Source organism: Phaenicophaeus curvirostris, chromosome 2 (genome assembly GCF_032191515.1).
Source record: "Phaenicophaeus curvirostris isolate KB17595 chromosome 2, BPBGC_Pcur_1.0, whole genome shotgun sequence".
Taxonomy (NCBI): domain Eukaryota; kingdom Metazoa; phylum Chordata; class Aves; order Cuculiformes; family Cuculidae; genus Phaenicophaeus; species Phaenicophaeus curvirostris.
The window spans coordinates 106,154,543-106,174,240 of record NC_091393.1 but is presented as its reverse complement, the minus strand read 5'-3'; the positions used below and the strand labels follow the sequence as shown (position 1 = coordinate 106,174,240).

At 40.7% G+C, this 19,698-nt stretch overlaps 1 protein-coding gene across 1 annotated transcript in view; it reads right to left on the bottom strand.

Moving 5' to 3' along the window:
* RIN2 (Ras and Rab interactor 2) overlaps positions 1-19,698 on the bottom strand; it is a 78,183-nt gene that overhangs the window by 36,316 nt on the left and 22,169 nt on the right. The window contains exons 2-3 of the mRNA XM_069850341.1: positions 14,298-14,389; positions 5,514-5,608 (exon numbers count right to left, since the gene is read on the bottom strand). Coding sequence (XP_069706442.1) covers positions 5,514-5,608; positions 14,298-14,354 — 152 coding nt within the window. The 5' untranslated portion in view covers positions 14,355-14,389. The remainder of the gene's footprint in view (positions 1-5,513; positions 5,609-14,297; positions 14,390-19,698) is intronic.

Below are 19,698 nucleotides of genomic sequence, written 5' to 3'. Positions count from 1 at the left end.
AGCCACAGATAATAAGTATCTGAGCATGATGAGACTTTCTGCCACTCCTAAATACTACCAGTTCAAGTGATCCTGACGCACCTCAGTTAGGTCAGTACTAGTATGGTACTGCAATGTGCTGGAAGGTAAATACTTAAATCAAATTATTTCGTATTCAAATAATAAAGAAAAAAGCAGAGAGAAAGTTCAGATCTGGCGAACTGCGGCAACAGCATAGCTTGGAAAAAACATGTCTGGCAAACCACACACAACCTACAAGAAGCTGCTTCCCAAGGTCCAGGAGGAATATGCAGTCCAGAGTCTGCTAGGCTGTTTGCAATGGTCTATTAGTACTGACCATCACAGTTGGAGTCTGGTTTTTATTCTTAAAATTAATGATCCAGGCACTAAACACAAAGTCAATGCCTGTCAATGGGAGTTCTTGAAACTTGTCACATCTTAGACTGTAAAATTATTTGGGACCAGGATGTGTGTGTAGCTTCTTTGGAAACAATAGGAGGGAAAGAGTAAATATTTGAATTCCTCACAATCACCTGATTAATTCAAGTATACAGAACAAGAACAAGAAGTTGCTGTAATCGAAACACTAGCCAAATATGCTGTATATTATGCAACAATTTAATTCCTCTCCTGATTTTACTTCTGGGTTCGGAGTGAGTTTGTTTGTTTTCCTTTTTTTTTCCTCCAGTGACTTCCCTTAAAAAAACAGCCTTACTAGATCATGCTAAACTCAACACTGAAACACGAATCAGCCCCCACACATGGTCTGCTTTAATGCAGGGGTACTACACTGGTTCCCCTCCAGTGGGAGAGGAGTTTCAATGCAACTCACGGTGAATTAAAGAAAATACATGATTAGATGCTACACAAACACATGGGAAGTAAAGAGAGGTAACTGCCAAGATACACAATGCTGTGCTGCATCCTGATTAGACTTAGATCACAGTAAAAAGGACACAGAACAGGTTGAAGCCTGTAACCAGATTGATCCTCTCCCTCATACCTGCAGGGCTGTAACATAACCTCAATCACATATCTATGAAGCAAATACTCCTGCCCTTCTGCTTGCTACAGCAATTTTCTTTTGATCTCTCAAATAATAGAATCATAGAATGGTTTGGGTTGGAAGGAACCTTAAAAATCATCCAGTTCCAACCCCTGCCATGGGCAGGGATACCTCTCACTGGATCAGGTTGCTCAAAGCATCATCCAACCTGGCCTTGAACACCGCCAGGGATAAGGCATCCGTAACTTTTCAGGACAACCTGTTCCAGTGCCTCACAACCCTCACAAGGAAACATTTCTTCCTAAGATCTCATCTAAATCTCTCCTCTTTCATGCTAAAATCACCCCTTCACTCCATCCTACCCCTGCACTCCCTGATAAAGAGCCCCTTCCCTTTTAGTACTGAAAGGCTGGTATAAGCTCTCTCTGAAGCTTGCTCTTCTTTTCCATCTAACCTTTTAACCCCATAGATTCTAACCTTTCTCCCCTTTTTTTGTGGGACTTGGGACAATGAGCTGATCTGCTCTTGAAACTACTACCAACCTCCCCAACCTCCTGCATTGACAAACACTGGCCTGAGAAATGGACTTTTCTTTCTTTGGGATAATGAACACAGTGAAGGTGCATGCAGCTTGCATGCATTTTCCATCAGGATGACCAACACTGTTCCAACGGTTTGCCATGTCAAATTAAACTAAGCCAACTGCTGTAGGATTTACAGCCACCCACTCACTCATGAAAGAACTTACCCACCCTTCTAAGGGCATGAAAGAAGTTGGTAGGAAGGACCCAGACAACCAACAGCATTTGAGGGATTCAGCCTGCTCCCACACTGTGGAGAAGGCTGGATACTAGCCCAAATGAGTGAGCAATGCTGAGTTTAGCCTGTCATCCCAGATGCACTCACTAGCCAGGAGTAGAGTCATAGTAAGAGGCCAGGCTTGATAATATAATGAACATAAGGACTCTAACTTGCCTATGAATGTGTCACATTTCCTCACTCAATTTTTCTGCCTGGATTGGCCTCTGTTTTAAGAGTTCTTGCACACCAGGACCATGTTACCCAGGGAGACAGAGAGAAGAGAATGTCCGCTTTTGATTGATGGCAGTAGGATGCTCAGCATCTCCCCAGCAATGCTTTTTAACAAGTCTTGTTGCCAACTCTTTGCCATAGTGGAAAGATTTGCAAAACACAGCTCTACATCCAGATTCATTTTTCTCCCAGCTCTGCTGTTACTCAGCAGTGAGGAATATTCCTTGTTTCTTTCCCAGTCACAAAGATAGAGAACTGCAACAGGCAGGTAAAGCGAATCTTTCTAAAACAGAGTGCAAGCTTTGCTCCAGCCCCAGCAAAGGCTCCCAGAATTAACCCAGTTTGACTCCCCAGTGCCAAAGTGCTAGGTTTTCTGTAAATTCTGCAATATAGCAGGCTTTAATTGCACCAGTCTAGCCTACACAGTCATATCAAGCATCAGCTGGGAGAAGTTGTAAAGCCTCCACTGAGCATTACCTCTACTCCTCAGCAGCTGGACTGTGCCTTCCTTTTCCATCATTACAGCTGAAGGGCCAGGACAAAGCTGAAGGGGAAAAGATCGTTGGATACTTGCCTACCTGTCACCAATTACAGAAACAATTCACCGTGCATGATGCAGAAAATTACTCTGAATGGAAAAACACATAAGGCACAGGCGCGAGGGCTGTCCAGTGCAAAACATGAGGGAGGGAGCAAAGCTCTGCCCTCGTTTGTGCCATGGTAACAGAGCAGGAAGGGAAATATTAGCTTATATTAACAGCTGCCACCACCGGCAAAGCATCCCTGAGTCACTGCACAGGCACCAAATGCTCCAGGAAGCCTGGGGCTTTACAGCCTTCCCCGACAGAGGGACAGCAGTGAGCTTCTTCCTCTCACTGTCCGCCGTTCACAAAGACAATGGATACATGTGAGGCTGAGTGCCTCCTGAAAGGCCATCTGGTTGCTACGAGCCACGTCATGCATGCTCCCATATCTGACATGGACCTGGGCTGTCACTGTATTCAACAGCTCGCTAGACACCCTTTCACAGGTCAGAAATTTATCCCATTTATGCTCTTTTCTGACAACTCTACACATTTATATTACTGAGATATATGTCTGCACTAGGAAAAAGTTCAGGTACCAAATACCATGGAATACTGAAACGGATGATGTGAGCGTCCCACTTAACAGGCATTTTTACAAGCCTCTTCTTTGCTCGGATTTTACATACTTAAAAGCCAAATTCACTTGATTCTTCTCAATATTACTTGGGCTGTGGATGTAAAAAAGGGGAAACAAGTCCAAAATATAACTGAGAGGAGAAGTAGAAATCTGAAAGCCCCCCACATGACCACAAAAAACCACCCAAAACAAACCAACAAACAACACCAGCCCCCCCAGTAGTAAAGCTTCAGACATGTGATTTCACATAGTTAATTTTTTTTTTACAGTTGAGACCTCTTGCAACCAGTGCCATTCTAAAGCTGCTGTGGGTGCAAGCAGACATACGCCAAGGTGGAAAATGAGCAAGGAAAATACTCATTCCATTTCGTTCAAATTTCTCTAAGTGCAAATCCAAATACTATGTCAAGATACCAACTTCTGAACAGCAGGACACACAACAATAAAAGCAACCTACCCTGCTCACTAAGTTTTAAATTAACTACAAAGAAATAAAGTTATTATAGCAAACACATCCTGTGGGGTGTCCTTCAAATAAGAACTCTGGATAACAGGTGAAATTACTGTAATACTGCTCTGTAGTTCTATATAAACAAAAGGTATCAGTGCACAATTAAGTATGTAATTTATACCATCTTTGATACAACTTCTTCCTTACATAGAAGGAATCAGTTCAGAATTATGTAGTTATACACAAATTGACCTTAATTAATTTATTCAGATTTTGTATTTTACATTTATTATCTTAAAAAAAAAAAGATTCTGTTCTTTCACTTTTATTAGACAGCTGTTATTTCAGTATAAAATTGAATTCAGTTACGTAGCCATGGAAATTGCATTATTCACTTTGTAAAGTTAGCTTTACTCACATACTTTAATCAAAACAGATATCACACTCAAAATTAACAAATTCAGTTTAAAAAAACTCATTAAAAAGGAAATATCAGTGAAAAACTGCCCACAATATCTAAAATGTGGAGATCTAATTTACTGTTTCCAGCTAAGCATTTACATCAAGCGTTTAGAAATAGTAGATCTTAGCCCTTCATGCATGTGGTGTATTCAAAGATACAAGCAGCCTCTTCTTTGCTGAAAATTAGCTACTTATTGTCAAAATTAATTAAATTAATTCACCAAAATGGGGAAGTATCCTTTCTGCCCCTGTAAAAGAACTGTGTTTTCAAAAGCTCTAACGCGTGAATAGCATGCAACCAGGGACATAGCCAAGGACTTTAATTAGTTCAGCAGGCCAATGATCTTTACCACATGGGCAACAAAGCTGCTACTCAATGTTTTATTTCAGTAATTTAAATATATATTGTAGTAAGTTTTAGCACATCTCGAAAGTATAGAAAGGAAAGTGAAAGCTAAATCACATGGATATAATTCTAAAAACCAAAGCCATTATCCACTTCATTAACTCACTGCCTTAAAGAACAAAACCAATCAGCTCCAGAGCTGGCTAAGACTGTACAGTCACATCAAACACTGTCTATCTCAGTTCTCTCCTCTTGCAACAAATATTTCAACAAGAAGTACAAAAATGTGTTGTCTTGCTAAAAAAATGATTAAAATATTGAATATTCTCCAGATGTCCATTTAACAGACATTTTCAATCAGCCCCAACAGTCACAACAAGGGCAAAATGCTGCTGTCCCACAGTGCACACTTAAAGATAGAAGCTTAACATTACAAATTTCCACTGTTCATACCTACATGGCATAATCTATTTTAAAAAGCCAGAACCTTAATCTGCACTGTAATATACATTTCAAATAATTTTAAGGTTAAGGAAATACCCCGTCTACTTCATTTTTTTATATGCACAATATTCACATTTAAATTACACACATAACCCACAAAAGCACCAGCTCATAATAGCTAATATTTTACTTCCTAACCTGAGAACATAAATAAGCCATGTTATTATAAGTTGAATCTTCACAGAACCACTTGAAGCAATGGACATTTTTAGTCTTTACAGCATGAAAGCAAATCTCATGGCCATAGACAATAGGAATAACATTAGTAGTTTCCTGCTTTAGATGTTCATCAGCATCCAGGGTTTGTAACAAGTAAGTAGAAGTGAAGTTCAGTTGCTTTTAGAAGATATTAAGGCAAATACATGGAAAAACTGAATCTCTGGGCACTCCTCCTGCACAAAGGCAAATTCAAGAGCAAGATTATTTACACCCTCTATGTTGCTAGGATGAAAAGTACTAGGACATGAGCCACCCGAGAAGAGAGCACAATGAAAACACTCCTGTCACAGTATACCTCCAGGAACTAGGAAAATAAACAGTTTAATCACCTTCGCAAATCAGCAGATTCATCTTCAACTGTGAGATCTGTCTGCACCATCTCCTGTTTCAGTTCTCCGATTTCTGAGGCAATTGTGTCAATGAGCTAGAAAGGGACAAAAATAGTATGACGTCAAGAACGTGGAAGAGGTGTGGAAAAGAAGCCCGGTCAAGTTTAGTCACCAGAGATTATAATCTTTTTTTTCTTTCAAATCACATCCTATTTGGACTTCCCCTTGCAAAGGAAAAAGTAAGGTTTGAGGCCACTTATAATCGTTCTCAGAGGAAGAATAATTCCTGGTTTGCGCCAATACAAAACCTTCCAGGTTGGCTATTTTTTTGATTTAACTATAGAAAATCTGCAGCTTCAAATTATTATACAACAGCTTAAAAGAACTGAATTACTTCATCATTTATAGCATTTACTTTCTCAAATAAAAAGCAAAAATATAATTAGAAGAGGTCCATTTGCAAGAGTTATTTCAGAAGGGACACTAAGCCAGCATTCTGATATTGTGGTGGATGAAAAGTAACAAAGCAAGAAGGAAATGGGCGGCTGCTTTTCACATTAGGTCTGCACTAGAACAAGTCAGTTAAAAGAAAATTGCTTTGTAACGCTTCAAGCTCAGGTAGAGCACAATCTTAATCTTGGACATGAGGGCAAGAACTCATTTTAAAGAGGGCAAGGTTAGCACTAGGGCTGTATCTGGAGAAAAACAGCAGCCGCTAGCCAGATGCCTGGAAAAACAGTTGTGGAGCAGACAACATTGATGAAGTTTACAAGGCACGTTGTTTTGGATGGTTTTTTTGCAACCACTGGAATGAGATTGTCTGACACACTGCACCATGACAGTACATAAACCCTGACAGCATTCCCTCTCTCCTGCCTGTAGTGAAACCTAACGAAAAGGTTCACGATGACGCCATCTCCTTTATCAACCCCTTCCTCCAACCTTGAAGTAAGCAAAATCAAACCCTGGCAGACACAGCTTTCCAATCCAAGTTAGAACAACCTTCACAGTTGCCCACATGCATGACCCTGCTTCCCACCAACAATAGGTAGTTCAGTACAGCAGTATCTTCAAAAAAACTGCAGGCAACAATTTCCTACGCTATTTTATTCAAAGTTTTCCTAACTTCACACCCATCGTTGCTGTGCAGCATTATTCTGATCACAGAATGGTTTGGGTTGGAAAGGACTTTAAAGATCATGCAGTTCCAGGTCCCCTGCTATTGGCAGGGACATCTTCCACTCCACCAGGATGTTCAAAGCCTCATCCAACCTGGCCTTGAACACTCCCAGGGACAGGGCAGTATGGGAGATGCTCCAGCCCTTGGATCATTTTCACAGCCTCCTCTGGACTTGCTCTAACAGATCCATGTCCTTCCTGTGTTGAGGGCTCCAGGACTGAACGCAGTACTCCAGGTGAGGTCTCACCAGAGCGTAGTAGAGGGGTAGAATCTCCTCTCTTGCCCTGCTGCTCACACCTAATTCAAAAGAAATTTCAGTCTCTGCTTACAATAGGCCACCTCCATGAAGTGGGAAGTGGGAATTAATTATTACATGCCACATCCACACCACAGGTTTCTTCCTGACAAGATCAGAGCTCCCAGTCATATCATACCATTGGCATTATAATTTACAAAGACCTTCCACTCACTGAATCTCAAACACTCCCTGAGTCACCACGGTGAGATGTGAGCAATGCCTTTCTGACCATGAGAAAGAGTAGCAAGAGGAACGCACACAGTCCTGACAGAGGAGCCTTGCAGCTCTCCACAATGTTCAGCACCCTCGTGGAACAGCACCTCCAAAAAAGAGCCACCAAGTGCCCTGCTAGGGACAGGTAAATTCATTCTTCCTTTAGCATAAGGGATTAATCCAATCTCACATTGGCTTTACAGGGTGAAAAATACCCCGTAATCTGACCAGGACAACTCTGGAATTCAGACTGCTCAAGTCTTCCATCCACCTACTTCGTAGCAGGAAACACGCCTCTGAGATGATACCAAAGGAAAAAATAACTACCAGCCTCCACCGAGAATAAAAAGCTGCACATTCTTATCATGCCCTGCATTCAGAGTGGGTAAGCACATGTGGCACTCTAAGAAACAGCTCCCACAATATTGAAATAAAATATTTTTCTATTTAAAATAACACCTGAAATTATGCAAGACATGCCAAGATTTCAGGCCAACCATTAAAAGAATGAAATTAAAATAAAAACTTCAATGACATGGATTGCTGTTCAGGTTTTAAAGGAAAAAAAAAGCAATTGATCGATGGAAAGTCTTTGGATACAAACCCAAGCTACAGCTGATGTACTTAGGCAATTTATTTAACAGCAATCCTTCTGTACCTGTAAAGTAGAGAGAAAGATATCCACTAATCCAGTTTGATAGTCAATTAATTCAGAACACAGAAGCTGACTACAAGTCTAAAAAGACAGAAAAGCTGCATTTCTCTTCCTAGATGCAGCTAAGCAGTAGAAGTGGATGGATCAGCTCTGTTAGGTAAACATCTCTGGTAAGCAATCCATTTAGAATCACAGAATTGTTGAGGTTGAAAAAGACATCCAAGTTCATCCAGTCCAACTTCCAGCCCAACTAAACCATGCCTACTAAACCATGTCATGAAGAGACACGTCTACATGTATTTTGAACACCTCCAGGGATGGAGACCCTACCACTTTTCTGGGCAGCCTGTTCCAGAGATTCACCACTCTTTCAGTAAGGAAATTTTTCCTAATATCCAATCTAAACCTCCCTTAGCGCAACTTGAGGCCATTTCCTCTCATCCTATCACTTGCTACTTTGGAGAGAGACCAGCACCCACATCACTACAATCTTCTTTCAGGGAGCTGCAGAGCGCAATGAGGTCTCCCCTCAGCCTCCTCTTCTCCAGGCTAGACAATCTCAGTTCCCTTAGCTGCTCCTCATAAGACTTGTGCTCCAAGTCTCTTACAGTCTGTTATTCTATGATTCTATAATAATCGCTCTTCAATTAGTTGTAAACATGAATGTGCCTTGTTAAAGTTAGTTATAAATAACTAATGGCATTCTGAAATACTGACACAGTGATTTCTTGTTATTTGTATCAAGATGTACCAAATGCAAGTCAAAAACCCTAATAAATATATGTTCAGATAGAAACACATGGTTCAGAAAGAAATACGCAATATGTGCTTTTCAAACAAGGAGAGTGACAGCATATGAAAAAAAACAGAGCCTGCTTTCAGTGAACAAAATCCATTCCAGGTTTAATTAAAGCCTATGAATTACCTAAATTAGGATTTCATCTTCCTGGATTAAAATCACATTTCATAACTGGTAGTGCTGCACAATGGAACAGACAGCCAAGAGGCTTTCTATTAAAGAGAAGAAGTTCCTATGTCATAATAGAAGCAAAAAAACATTCAGTTTTAAGTGCTACATTTCCCCAGTCTTCATTCAATATTAAGTTTGCTAAGTATAATGAGGCAGTCAAAGACAACCACACAAGTTTTTACTGCTAAGTAAGATCCATACTGCTGACAAGTCCTACTACATCACTACAGCTTTTGTAGCCTTCTCATCCCTTCTGGTACTGTTGAAGCAGCCCAGAAAGCCAACTGTATCCAGGGCTGCATCAAAAGAAATGTGACCAGCAGATCAAGGGAGGGAATTTTGAGACCTCACTCATATACAAACTTATCTCTGAAAGTTATTTCTTGTTATTTTTGAATGGCTGCCATGTTCAGACTCTTTAACACAACTGCCTTTTACATCTTTGTCTGAAAAAGTCACTTGCTTATATAAGATTAAAGTCCTTAAAAAGAAATATTTAAAAATGGGTTTTAACTTATAAACTTTTTATATCAGAATAGCATATGGCAGGCTGTGCAGAACAGCTTTATCCTGAAGAAGTTGTAATCTTAAAGCGTTTTAATTTGTATGTCTGCCTTGAAGAGAACTCGCCAGGAACTGTCCTTCCTGGGAGGGATTTTTCCTGTGTTTAGAAGAAGAAAAAAATAAAATGGCTAAAGACAACTTAAACAAAATGGCACCTTTCAAGCAGTCTTCTGCTCACGTTGTCTTCTACAGGCCAGATTTCTTGGGTATATTGCGTATCCTCCACATCACAAGGTGGTTTTACCTTAGCCTACGAAGAGCGTACATCCTGGCACAAGGAAGCCAGGTCAAGCACTTAGCATCAAACCTGAACCTGACTTATAAAGTCTGCAATAATGGAACATGCTCTGCAATCAAACTGTGACTCAACAGCTATCAGCAGGTACTGCACCTGGATGTAAACATTTATCTTCAGGAATAACCCCCTCATTTTTAGAAAATAAACTGCCAATATTTCCTGCAAATAACAGTTAATTTCCCTTAAATTCTTATCCATGTTAAAAAAAAAAAGTTGATCTTCTCCTGATTAAAAAAAATAAAGGACTTTTGGAGTGGCATCATTTGGGTACTCTTGCAATTCAATGACACATACTGTTACAACAGCACTTGACAAATAATTTTCAATCAAGTAACATAATGTGTACTTATGATTTTATGACATAATTTCAGAAGTATTTAGGAACAACAAAACCTCTGGTCATTATACAGTGTATGTGATGCTTGCATGATTAGCATTTGACAAGATGAGCTGCTGATAATATGTTTGTACCAAATGCAGGAAGGATTCTAAGTGTATACTATTAGATCCAACACTGAGAAGACAAGAGGCAGCAGAAGGCTCAGAATAACTGAATTGTTTAAACAGATTTTCTCTATTTGCAAAGAGTGTGATTCCTATTTTGCTAGAAATAATGAGAAAACTCACCCACTAGTTTCAACAGACTTGAAATCAAGGCCGTAAGAATTTTGAAAGCAAAATACAGCTGAAGTGGATGATTATATTGGTCAGAGGACCCTACATATGCCACTTCACTGACTGTTCCAAGCTCCTGCCTCTCCTGCTGCTCTTAGTGCACCCACTCTCCTCATGCCAACATACATGAGCTCCAAGACTTAAAAAGTAATCTGAAGAAATCTGTCGCAGGTATTTAGGGCCATGAAACAGATATTACCCTGCTATGCTACAGAAAGAAAAGGTTCGTAGATAAGAAACTTATTTGAAGGTGTGACACCTCCTCAGCTGGTGAATTCTTTAACATTAATCCCTGTCAAACTGAAAGGAGACCCTATATAAGATGATAGCCATTTCTGTGTCTAATGTTTTTCCTTTGGACCGTATTTCGGATAAAGCACTGCTCTGTAAGTTAAAAAGAAACAATACAACCACTGTAAAGCCAAATAATCATTATGACTCAGGCAGCATGAATTCACATAGCAGCCCAGTACAGCATTCCTTAATGAAACCTATCCTAAACATTGTATCACCACAAACATCCATGTACTAACTGTTTACATTCCTAAAATCCATGAACGAAATAATGAAATGCAAACATCAAACTACAGTGTTTCCTTTCATAATGTATCATGCTATGCTTATAGTCAACTCATTATTCATTCAACAAGTCTGATCTCAGCTTTTAGAAGCTGGCAAGGGTGACAAAACAATTCCTACATACAGATCACAAACATAACTTGGCTCTCCCGCGTGCCCTCACCAGAATACGTATATTCAATTTTTATGTTTCAAACTTTTCAGGATGTCCTATAAACAGCAAAAATCACAGCAAGCATCCTCACTAGAAGCAACGCACTCCCAAGGGGCTACAGTCACCTTTCTGAAGCTGCTCTGTCTGCACACGCACGGTTGCTGTGCATCACAAAAAGCAGATGCCCAGGACCAGGCACAGATCAGCACACCTCTCTTGGAAGTCCAGCATGTATACAGGTGGTCTTACTCATTCAAGTCTTGAAGACTTTCCCCATCCCAATATTAGAAAGAAAATCTTTCCTGTGAGGCTGGTGAGGCACCGGCCCAGGTTGCCCAGAGAAGTCAGTGATGCCCCATTCCTGGAGGTGTTCAAGGCCAGGCTGGATGAGGCTTTAAGCAACCTGGTCCAGTGGAAGGTGTTCCTGCCCATGGCAAGGGGCTTGGAACTGGATGATCTTTAAGGTGTCTTCCAACCCAAACCATTCTATGATTCTATGAGAGTCAGTCAAGATGATCACGGCAGAACGTTTCCAAGTCCTGAGATTTAAAACAGCTAAAGAGGAAAAGGTAAGAGTAGTGCTTCTTATCTGGCAAGGGAATACAGGCTGAAGACAGCAAGGATCAGTATCCAACTGGACAAATGAGCCTCAGCACTTACCACCCCCACTTCCTGCCAGCATCTCATTTTTCATTCTTTCTGGAGACCTGCATCCTCTTTGGCATCACATCTTTTCCTTCCTGTTTTGATAAGCAGAGCATAGCAGCCCTCAAAGAGCACCCTGTGTCACAATGTGGCAAAGCGCCAGAGGCAAGCCAAACTGGGAACGCTATTTCTGGACTTAATGTCTGAATACAATTAAATATTTTGATAGATGGTTGCAATTTCTGGTTATTTTGCACAGAGGTATGAATTCCCAAGACCATTAACATTATTCAGTGTCTTATTCACCACTAAGTAACAAAGTTTACTTGATGTTTGATTTTGGGACAGAAAAGCTCTGATGTCAGATCAATAAAGACTGGAAGATTTTGAAGAGGAGGAGGGTTCAGTAAGAAGTATGTTTGGCAGAGACACATATTCAATTCCTTACTGTACCACAGCTTATCAGTGGTTACAGAGGGAGTCTATTCATTCCCAGGATTACCCAGGCCTAGCTCCATCTTTGCTTTATTTCACTACTTGCTTGGTCTGAGCCTTCATAAATTGCAAGGCATAAAAACTTCAGAGAATTTAATCTATAAAACTACACATCTTTGGCCTTTGTAAAATGGGGGCAATGCTGTTTTGCTGGTGTATTAACAGTCAAAAGAATGAATGTGAAAACACAAAGAGATGGTCAAAAGCTACAGCAGGTGATGGATATTCTAAAGGAAGCAATCAAGGTGAGTCAATTCAGAAGCACCTGTAAATTTTGATTGTTCCTTTGAGCAAAGCCTTGTGCACCAACACAGCCCCTGTGACCCTGGCATTAAACAAACAGCAAAATTTTAGCGCAGAACAGACAACTCTGTTGTATTTAACCCTGATCACAAGCTGGTCTATGTGACAGTATACTCCTATCTTCCTAGCCATTGGTAAGACACCACAGTTTGATACGTCAGCATGCTTTCAATAAAGTGGCATTGCCTGGACACTGATCTCCCTGTCCTACTCTCTAGTAGTATATGGTTTTTGCAGCTGTTCTCACACACAAAGGCTTTGTTAACTACATTTCAGCTCAAGCAGTCCTTTTTTCTATTAAAAAAAAAAAAAGTTAACTACAGCCTTCTTTACAATTAACTTCAGACCTTCTCCATTACACAGAAATGGAACACAGTTAATGGGATTCAGTCATCTTTTGAAACCATACTGCTCAGTCCTATTGCCCCTCTGCTTTTTGTGATGCCAGCCTGAAAGATGATAGCTCTCCAAAGTCTCTCCGTTGCATAAAGTCCCTCTCTGTCATATAAAAAGACCAGAATATACTCCTGTATTCCCCTAGAAAAAGGTAAGTTCACTGCAGCCCCCTGACTGAACCCCCAAAGCCTTAAAAACTTCACCAAGAGCAGGAGACAGAAGAGAGGACGCGATGACCCATGCTTACTTTTGCAATGTGATTGTTCATGCCTGAGCTAAGCTACTACTGCTGAGCAAATCTGGGGCCAACTGTGCCAGTCAACTCTGCAGGAAATACTAGGGAAAGACAAAATTAAGTCATCAAATTTAATCCTGGACAGAAGTTCCCAGAAACAAAAGCGATTAGTAACTATGTAGAAATGAAGACGACGACAGAAAATGCACAAAACCTAATGACTGCAAGCAGCCAATCCCAAAGTACAGCCTTTCTCACGCAGTTCTCAAGGTTCAATTTTGCAGCTATAATGAGGTTAGTGGGACAAAAATCAAATACTCACGCCCAGGGAAAAATGCATTTCTAAAGGCTCCAGGGAGTATTTGAAGGTGCTTTGACTGGCCCCTAGACCACAGAAACATTAAATGGAATTATTTCTCTTTCATCCCTATAAGCAAGTCCACGCCAGAACAGAACTTGCTTTCAGTGCCTGTATCGTCCAGGAAGCCGCCCTGAATGTCTAAAAGGAAGCAGCATTTAAAGCATGTAGGCACCTGAAGACACAGACATCTACCTTGCTGGATTTCCAAGAGTGTAGCAGTGAGTTAAGCACCAGCTTCTTATTGATTTTAAAGAAGATGAAGTTAAGCTTTAAAAAACCAGCCAAATACAACCTACAAAGCAAAAACACCACAACACAAAAAGGACTGAAATATGCAATAAGAAAATATAAATATAGTATTTTTGTGAGTGCCCAGGTTACACACAATTAAGGAGCCCTCACCAATTTTTCTTAAAACAGGCAAGGAAATTAAATCAATTCTCAACACAGTAAAGGAAATCATAAACCTGCACTGCAACTCTAAGCTGCACAAATCCAGTTTATAAAAGCTGTAATAATTTTATGCCTGTGCATAATAAAGCTCGTGTTCTCAGCATCAGCAGCAAAGAAAGACACAAGCTGTTTTATACCAAATGTTCTGTTCAGTGCACAGAAAAACAATATATACACAAAATAACTGGGTGGTAATCTAACCACAAACACCATCTGTAAACAAAGATTCTCAATGAAGTATTGCACATTTTGCAGCACTTGTTTCACATAAACCCCTGTGATTTATCTTCTGTATAAATATCTCATTTACCTTAAAGAAACTTCCTCTTTTGTCCAGACAACAGGCTTTCATTGTCAAAGAAGACATCTTCCCAGGAGGACTCAAATGTATGCCTTGAACTCCTGAAAGTAGACATTTTTTTAATGGTTAGTCCAGTCTGTAGGAAATTCCTTTGTAAGCCACAGAAACAGTCACAACAAGCCTTCTGCCAAAACAGAACAGACCAGAGTCCTTACGTATCACTGCGTTTTATTATTTTTCCATAAACTGCTTCAAAAAGACAGTGCTACGCAGAGCTCCATGTTTCTCCCTTCTCCTCACAGCTGGTCTTGTAGCTGTGAGTCGATTTTAATGTGCTCATTAAAAAAGAATGCTAAAACATAACAAATGCTTTATTTGTTTGCTTGCTCTCAGCCTGAAGTATAAATGTAACAAGAAGTTACCTGTCACTACAATCTGCTTTCAAATATTACAGTATTAGTGGGGCTTACTGGGAGGGAAAAAGTATTAAAAATCACTCGCAGGAGAGAATTACAGAATCGGTAAGCTTGGAAAATACCTCCAAGATCATCAGACCAAATCATCAGCACAACAGCACCATGCCTACTAAATCATGTCCCAAAGTGCCATGTCTACATGTTTTTTGAACACCTCCAGGAATGGAGACTTTACCACTTCCCTGGGCAGCCTGTTCCAGTGCTTCACCACTCTTTCAGTAAAGAAATATCCTAATATCCAACCTAAACCTCCCCTGGCACAACTTGAGGCCATTTCTTCTCATCCTGTCACTTGTTACTTGGGAGAAGAGACCAGCACCCACCTTGCTACAATCTCCTTTCAGGGAGTTGTAGAGCGTGATGAGTTCTCACTTCAGCCTCCTCCAGGCTAAACAACTCCCAGTTTTCTCAGCTGCTCGTCATAAGACTTGTTCTCTAGACCTTTCACCAGCTTTGTTGATAATTAAAACAACTCAGAAAAACATACGTAATTCCCCTCAAAATCCTGCCTGAAGTATGTAAAATGCAATTAGAGTTATATCCAAGTGAGAAACTGAAGATGCACAGTTAGGAAGAAGCTGCATTTTCTATTATCAACTGAGTGAACAGTTTAACACTCAGAAGAATATAACACAACATAGGCACACAAGCAGAAACATCATGCAGGTGACCTCCAGCTGATTAGTACAGTTCCTCTACAGCCACAACAAATTCATGACAGTACTAAACTGAAGCCAAGTTCCATGGCTAAAATGTCCCTCTAGGATTTTAACAGCAAATTTATAATTGCACTTAAATAATCGGACTCTTCTCCTTGCTCACGTGTTTACTGACCACACAGCAGGTAGTTATGTCAGAAATTTCAGTTACCTAAATGGCAAATATCGCAGATGCAGAACATTATAGGCTAAGACAGAGAAGCATCTTTTGATTTGGTACAAGCAGAAATTAAAACACAAATGGCAGGGAACAGTAGAAAAGTTTAGTGGGATGGCTGCAGATGGAGCTTGAGCAAAACAAAGCAGCTGGGATAGAGAATGCTGAGAGTAAAAAAACCACATCTGACCAATCAAATAATAGGATCAAGGAAAAGCTTAAAAGAAAACAAGGGTTAAATGAAAAACCCTGGCATGCTCAAGTATTAGAAAAGGGTGAGAGGTAAAAGTAGAGGAAAAGAAACACTTTACCTTGGTTTTAAGATGTAGCAGAAACCTTAAAATCGTTAGCTCTGTTTCCAGAGGTCACACCACAAGAGCACTAGAAAAGGTTACATTTTTCCACTTAGATTCTGGTTAAAAAGCAACCATGGCAGGAAGCTGAGGAATCAGCCTGTTTTCCAGGCAGAGTCTGCAGGATTTAAATGTTGAAAGAAAAATCCTGAATTCTGCATTCTTGTAAAAGCAAACACTAGAGGATGGCCAAAAGAAGACAAAATGGGAATACTGTTGGAACACCACCACCAATAGTACTAACAATTTCTCTGTAAATCGGTGTATTTGAGGGACTGCATCCCTGATGAGGCTCTAAAGTGTTGTAATCCATATCGCTTTAACTAAAGTCTGTCTAAATAACTTGACTGAACCAAAACTAGAAGAGACTGAAGCCCAGAGCAGTGGGTGAGTTTGCAGGTACTACAAAATCAGTTGAGCTCTGTGTCCTCATTTGCCACAGGCACAGGGGTATGAAAGCATTGTTCCACTCTGGGGAGCGTCAGGCATTTTAAAGACAACTGGTGTTCAATACTGATTCTAAACAATCTAAAGGCTGCCATATAACATATAACAGAATCATAGAATGGTTTGGTTTGGAAAGGACTGTAAAGACCATCCAGTTCCAACACCTGAACATGGGCAAGGACACCTTCCACTGTATCAGGTTGCTCAAAGCCTCATCCAGCCTGGCCTTGAACACTTCCAGGGATGGGGCAGCCATGACTTTTCTGGGCAACCTGGGCCAGTGCCTCCCCACCCTCACAGGAAAATACTTCTTCCTGATATCTCATTTAAATCTCCCCTCTTTCAGCTTAAAACTCTTCACACTCATCCTATCCCTGCACTACCTGATAAAGAGCCCCTCTCCAGCTTTCCTGGAGTCCCCTTTCAGTATTGGAAAGCCGCTATAAGGCTTCCCCAGAGCCTTTTCTTCTCTAGGCTGAACAAACCAAATTCTCTCCGCCTGGTGCTCCAGCCCTTCAGATCATCTTCATGGCCTCCTCTGGAGTCACTGCAACAGCTCCATATCCTTCCTGTGCTGAGGACTAAACTATTCAGAACTAAACTGAATATATTTTCTCTCAATGAATTCTGAAAAGGGAATTCACACCTCAAAGATTAAGGTGGAGAAAGACCCAAGAAACCTGAAAAGCAATTAGAGTACAAATTCAATTTTCCAAGTTGATGCTATCCTCTTAATGACAACATCAAATTCAATTCTAGGAAAAACCCAAAAGATTTTAAAGGAGCTACATTAGGGGTTTATGAGCAAGATCACGCAGTTATATGTGCATCTCTAGTCTAAGTCATTTATCTTTCCATTTGCAAATAACAACCCCTTTGCAGGAAATCTAATGTTTTTAATTTGGGGTGGTTTTTTTTTTAATTTAACCACAAGGATGCCTGCACGCCACTTTGTTACCAAAATAAGACCATGCCAGGATTTTTACATTCATCTTATTTCAAAACAGAACAGAAGTTTATAAGCTTCCATACTCAAACACACAGAAGAATGCAAGCATACAAACACAGTTTGCCCTTCAAAGAACTGCATGACTCTAAGGCAAAGAAAGCCTCAAACAAGACCACCTTTCATTTTGATTGTAAGACATTCTAAAGCTTTAAACTTTTCCATAGCTGCTCTGAGAGTGGTGAGGCACTGGCACAAGTTGCCCAGAGAAGTCATGGCTGCCCCATCCCTGGAGGTGTTCAAGACCATGTTGGATGAGGCTTTCAGCAACCTGATGCAGTATGGAATGTGTCCTTGTCCATGGCAGGGGGCTGGAATTGGATGATCTGTAAGGGTGCCTTCCAACTCAAACCACCCTATGACTCTATGAAGATCATTACTATCTGTAGGACCATAACTATGAGCCTCAACTGAGCTCAAGTCTTTGCTCTTCCCAGCTCCCTACACAGCCAGTGTATCAATCCACACTACCCTTTGTGGTTACAGTGCAATTTCAAACAGACTTAGGGTAACCTAAATATTCTTCCATGTTTGAGTGGTTTCTAGCATTTCTGATTAAAATCAGCACCGTGGGAAACACTGTTGTTTGCTTTTATGCTTTTTTCCCCCCCGTACTATACTTCTGTTAGGCCACCCAATATACAAACAGACATTAAGCACCACTGGTAAAATGGATGGCTGGGGCGGGTGCAACAGTCGAAAAACTGAGCGTGGGCCCCTACTTGCTTCCCACCTCAGAGTTCAGAGGTACCTCCAGATGATGTACAGAAATAACTTCAAAAAACAAACCTACTGCCAGGAGGTTTCATTTCTCTACATAGCCATGCACATCTGATGCTTACTCAGACTCAAAACAAGCTAAAAAACCATTGCTCTGAAGTTGTCTTTGTTGAGTTTGGGCAGTACGAAGCTGCCAGAAAAGAGAAAGCTCCTTTCTTGGATTGGGAAGCTGGCTGAAGAAAGACAGCAAAGCATGTACATACCACAGACAAACATTTTCTCCCTCCCCTGTATTTTAAGGACCGAGACAGAGAGTTGAGACAGATTTCCTTAGACATTGCCAGGGTGACTGCTTAAAAAACCCATCTGAAAATGTCATCAAGCTGCAGGAGCCAACTCACTGTATAATTCATGTGACCTTTTGTCTGGCCATCTGGAAGGTAGCCTTTGCTGTGTTTCAGTGGTCAGGACTTCACCTACTTAGCAGTCCCCACAGCTCTTGGCTCTCAAAGGGCAGGAGGTGCTAGACTACTGCCTGCTGCTCCAATGTTTGAGTGGCTCCTTTCCAGCAGCATGAATCTCTCCTGTAAGAAGTGCTGCTTTCCTGCAGCTCTGCAAATCCAGGACAAAGCTTATGCGTGTAAAGGAGAAGACAGTCCAGGAAGAAGGAATGATTTGTCTGCCTTGTCTGAAATGCAATGCCGCCACATGGATGCTGACACCCATGCAAACTGTATGTTTCAAAAAAAAAAAAAAATAGTGCTTTTCACTTTCTTTTTTCCATTCGTTTCTCCTCCTGGTTTTCATTTACATGGGAATGCCAGAGCACCATCAAGATGCCTGGATGTAACCAAGACTACTGACTTCTTCCCAAAACCAGCTCCTACTTTCCTTCCTCTCTTGCAATTTTATTTGGTATTTTATATGTCCTTGTACTTAATCATAGTAATGCCCATCACTGTCATCTGGGGCTGAACTAGATGACCTGTAAAGATCCCTTCCAATCCAAAGCATTCTACAAGTCTATGATTCTTGAATTTCTCAGGATCCTTCCCTTTAATCCCCTCATTACATTCTCCCTTTCCTATTTTCATTAGCTAAAAGTCCTGGCAAAGATGAAACAGTCTGTATTCCACCCCTGAGCCGGAAAGTAAAGGCCACAACAATCCAGGGATCTTAACGAGTCCCTGCCCACAACCCTTCTTATCCTACATCTGCTCTATGTACTAAGGAATCAAGGCTATACAACTGCATCGGCTTTCTCCTCCTTAGTTCCCAACTATTATTTTTGATGTCTTGGCCGACCTAACAAGACAGGAATTAGGAAGATAGTCCCTGTTTACAAATACTGAGAAAAGGATAGAGGGAAGAAACTCCATTAATGCTGTCATGGAAGGGAGAGTAGAGATCTGCAGCCTTCTTTTAACTGGCCAGCCAACAGAATTACCAGAACCCACTTTTTCTTTTTTTTTTTTATTTTAAGTGTAAGTTATTCCACTGAAGGAACTGGCTGTCCTCCTTCATTCTCAATC